At 30.4% G+C, this 4,959-nt stretch overlaps 1 protein-coding gene across 1 annotated transcript in view; it reads right to left on the bottom strand.

The window, feature by feature from the left end:
* Nucleotides 1–4,959, bottom strand: part of LOC106457553 (glutamate--cysteine ligase-like) — a 43,478-nt gene that overhangs the window by 18,706 nt on the left and 19,813 nt on the right. The window contains exon 8 of the mRNA XM_022383538.1: nt 2,719–2,835. Within this exon, the coding sequence (XP_022239246.1) occupies nt 2,719–2,835 (117 nt within the window). The remainder of the gene's footprint in view (nt 1–2,718; nt 2,836–4,959) is intronic.

The following is a 4,959-nucleotide window of genomic DNA, read 5'->3' as shown; positions in this document are numbered from 1 at the left end:
AGCATGTTTGGTGTGACGGGGATCCGAACCCATTTATAATATTATTAATAGCTTCAAAATGATAAACATCTCTAACCAATAACGTCTATACTTTTAATATGTAAATATTGTAATAAAATACTAGGGGATAGACTCGTGTTTCAAGTACGATGTATCTATTAAAATGATTTGATTACTGAAACACTGTTTAGTAAAAAATAAAAGCGTATGCCATGCCATATGAACCAAAGCACAATTTTTTTTTTTTACATGTGCAGCATTATTACGTTAAATACTATATATATACGAGAAGGGTATATGTTTTAAACAAATAAATACTTTAAACAATGCTGTTGTTGTATTATGTAGTTGGACATGGATGGAACAAAAAACCCACTAAGCAGAATATGGAGTGGTATTTAGGTTTAAAGTAAAGAAGTGTAAAAACGTGAAATGGCTGTAAACGAAATATATCTTTGTACAAACATTTTTTTGTATATACATCTCGCCTTTCTAGACAATCGCTATCTTTGATCTTTAGATTTTTTCTCGATCGAACTCTTGATAAAACAACATTATAAAATGTTGAATTTTTAAAATTATGATATCCAGAAGTTCAAAAATGAAATTTTGTCTTCGTTTGTTGCGATTTCACTTATTTTTTATTTTTCCTTCCATAACGGTATCAATTCTTATATTCTCCCCTAAAGTATTAGCAGGTCCATTTCCACCAATAACTTTAGGCCTAATTGTAGATTGTTAGGCAGATGTACTGAGATAATTGAAAACGTGTAATAGTTATAAAATGGCTAATTTTTAAAAATATGGCATCAAAAAATGAAAAAACTAATTGTTATCATGTTTATATTTTGTTGTTGTTTTTATTCCTTTTGCATCGAAAATTAGTGACGTTACGTTATGGCATTGATTATTAAACGCTTAGTGCAGTAAAATGGCGTTGATTATACAGCGGTTAAACTTGTGCTTCGCGTATTTAAGCTTTAGGCTTAATTGTCAAGCTTTAGGCGTCTTTTGGAATTTATATTAAGATGTAATGGTATTGCGTTACTTATAAGCCACGGAAAAGTAAAGAATTACCTTAATGTGTTTTCTTGTGTTACTGAAGTAATTGTCTTTAAAGTTAATGTTATTATGTTATAAACGTCGTAGTTTTGCACTCGTATCAACGTAAAAGTACTGCTGTAGAATTAGCCAATATTTGGTTTCCAGGTGAACGAACACGCACGAATTGACTAACGCAAATTTTACTTAGATAGATTAAAACTGCAGCAGTTTGTGTATTCTGTTTGGCTCGGCTTACAATATCTATATTATTGACTCCTATGAATTACCGGTGTAAACAATTATCGGGAAATATATTACCACGTGACACTGCGTCTCGGTCAAAGGTTTGCATATTTTATCTGTCAACTGTCAGTGTAGACGACTATTAAAGGTGTTCCATGTATTGACACCAGTTGATTTTATTACTTAAGCATAAATGGCAGTTTTCGGTAATCCGTGGTGTACACCTTATTAAAATTGACCTATCTTTCTTTTTTTTCAGAAAATTCCTGAGAGTCGTTACTGGGTTATTGCTTTGATCGTCTGTTATTCTTCTTTTTAAAAAAATGCACTTATGGCTGCGTATGCTTAACACCACTTCCGAAGCTCGAGGAAAAACAATAGGTAACACGTTATGTATTATAAAATATCAACAAAAAAAATATTATTTCTTCATTAAAATGCATGAATAAATCTAAAAATACATTTACAACGAAACTTAAAAATTTGCCGCAAGTTGATTCATAATTTTCTATATTATAATTACTGAAGAATTTGATGGATCGTTCTGTAAACAAAATCGTATTTTTGAAAAGGGTATTTCTAAATGGATCATTTCTGCCCCATACTATGGCCTTTATTAGAGTGAACAATGGAAATTGGTGCTACACTGATGATACATTACACTTATTTCTAAAAGAACTCCACAGGTTGTCTTGAACTTTGAACTTGATAATGACAGACTTTAGTAATCAAAATATAAAACTATATATATGTTTCTAAATGTTTATTTTAATAATACTTGTACCATGTAAAACACTTTTGATCATTTAACTTTTAAAGGTAATTAGTACATATTTAATTTTCATTTTTACTGTACTGATTATATGTTACACCATCCTAATTACATATTTTAATAAAGAGAACGTTGTTTGCTATCTCAGTGACTTTAACAGGACCATCTAGTGGAGCAACTCCGCATTTCTCTAAAAGGGCGATTCTTTAAAAAATCGAATATTCAAAGGTAAATGAACAATAGAATATCCCTATTATTATTATTTTTTTTGCTTTGGGATGAGTCTGCGACAGTAGTTCCCCTTTACTCCTCCACAATCGGCGTGTATGATTCGTTATATATAATATTCTTATTTATCCAAATTTATTTTACATCTACGTCAGTACAGTCGTTTACACGCAACCTGTGTACTTAAAAAAAATAAAACATAAATTAATTCATGCCTAAGCATGTTGATATTTATAAATGATGAAAACAGTAAACGCCCTATGCATCTTTCAAAAAGGTTCTAATGGTTAACATAAACTTTAAAACGAGTCGTTTTCCTAACTAATTAAATAACTTTTTTCTTAGTTTAAAAATTATATAATTATTCAATATATTATCAAATAAATATGTTTTAAAAACACACACATCAATACGTCAAATTATCAACTAGCCTTTACTCCTCGTTCTTCGTCTGTTCTGTCATCTACAGAGTTTACAATTGTGCACCACTTACAGTCTGTATCTGACAAATAACCACGATACACGGGAGAAGACGCACTGAGAGCCATCTGGTCAAAAAACAACAACTTATTTTATTTAGCGATAAAACAGTATAAATTATAATGATTCAAAACTACAGATTGATAAGAATTACCTAACATTAACACAGACTTGCTATAATAAACCGAAAACAAATAAATATTGTTAAAGTGTAATAGCACTCCCTTAATTAACTCTTAATACGAAATTTCGTCAGCTAAGCTAATAGTCTTCAAATGTGTAGTAGAATATGAGCTAAGAAACTCTAGCCAAAATAATCATCATATACAGGAATTACACATAACAATAAAATGAAAAAGGATTGCCGTTAGAGCAGATTTTTTTTTTACTTTTTCATGATTATAATATTATAAAATTCGATTAATTTTAAATGTTTTTATAGTATAGTATTTTTTTACTGTTTCATGACTATATTATAAATTTCAATTATTCTTTTAATGTTTTTACAGTATATATTTTTTTACTTTTCATGACTATGATATTATAGATTTCGATTACTCTTTAAATGTTTTTACAGTTTACTGTCTTTTTTTAAACAAGTAAACAGTGTAAAACCTCAAACTGCCGATTTTATATAGTATAGAACTGACTAAAAATTATAAGTTATTTGTTTTTTAACAATTCAATATTAAGAATTGATAAAAAAATGAGTGAAATTATTAATTCTCCATATAAATGTATAGAGGATCCCCGGAAGTAAATGGTATATTTAATTGCAATACTGATAGTATTTTTATATATTTCTTGTGTATATAATAGAAACCTTGTAACCAATAGTCATGGACCCACAAGCAATTTGATGTATAAATAGTTTAGACAAAATGTGTTTAAAAAGCCAGTAGGGTGAATAGTGGTTTGGGAGTCTTAAGACGTTCTGTCTGAAGAAATGGATAATTTTTCTTACTGGCTCATTCAATAAATTCAGACTGCTTACAGGAAATGACCAAATATAAACAAAAAATGTTATTTACACGTATTGTTGCTATAGTTAACTTTTAGAAAACATTTATTTAGATTTATTTTCAAAAGAAAAATGTATTAGCATTTACCGTCGTATGAAAAGCAGTCAGTTAGTGTGTGTGTGTTTATATATATATATATATACACATACATACATATATACATACATATAAAGCAAAAGTGTTGTCTGTGTGTCCACTTTTAATGCTCCCATATCGCTCTCTGGGGTGGAGGGCTTTCTCTAGTTCTTTGCCCATACTAGGCAAGCATCACTAAAACACCTGGGAAAATCATAGGTTTGGATCCGACCCCTGTATCACTCTGGGGTCACTGCATGTTTGCCTTTAATGCCTATAGTTTTGACTAGTCTCAACCATACTTGGCATAGATCCTTAGAGTCCCTCTTGTCACTTCCACACGCCCCTATGTATTCATCGTGCTATTTATGATCTACATACAATTTTAAAAGCACCTTTATGGCCGCATGGGAAGTGAGTTAGGAGGCTCTGCTTTAAGATGCGCCCCCGATATTTATCATTCATTGAACGCACACGTAAACTAATTAGTGTGTAAAGAAGAAAAAAAACAACAACTATTTGACGTTGCAAGCACATATTACAAACATTAGAAAACTATTATCTAGTAGCAATGTCATTTTGTTGCAAGTCAAATATTTTTGTCCTTTAGACATTTTATTATGATGACAGCAGCTGCGGGTCGAGGAGAACTTATCTCGGAAGAAGGGTACAGACAATTTAGGCCAGAATTTTGAGGGACATGGTAGGATCCACAAGTTCTCAGTTTTTAATACTTAGTGAAATAAAAACTGCCGACAACTAATGTTTATGTTGTTCAACAAAGGCTATGAAAATATTTGTTTCATGACGAGAGTAATCATTAATTTGTTTCACATTACTGCCAACAATCAATGATATGAACAACATTAACAAATACAAAAAAAAATTCTGAAACTTTACATGGAGCACTTTCCTGTGGATATAGTCATCAATAACCGTACTAGAAAGTCATTAGCTATCTTTGAAGGGATATTTCCTGTGTATTCTGAGTGCTCTGGCACTTTTTTTTTTAGTTTTATCCACTGATTTACAATCGTCATAATATCCAGTAGTATATAAAATATAATTTCTACCTATTACACTCTACAATTGTCT

The sequence above is a fragment of the Limulus polyphemus genome, unplaced genomic scaffold (genome assembly GCF_000517525.1).
Source record: "Limulus polyphemus unplaced genomic scaffold, Limulus_polyphemus-2.1.2 Scaffold345, whole genome shotgun sequence".
Lineage (NCBI taxonomy): Eukaryota > Metazoa > Arthropoda > Merostomata > Xiphosura > Limulidae > Limulus > Limulus polyphemus.
This window is presented reverse-complemented; position numbering and strand designations above follow the sequence as displayed.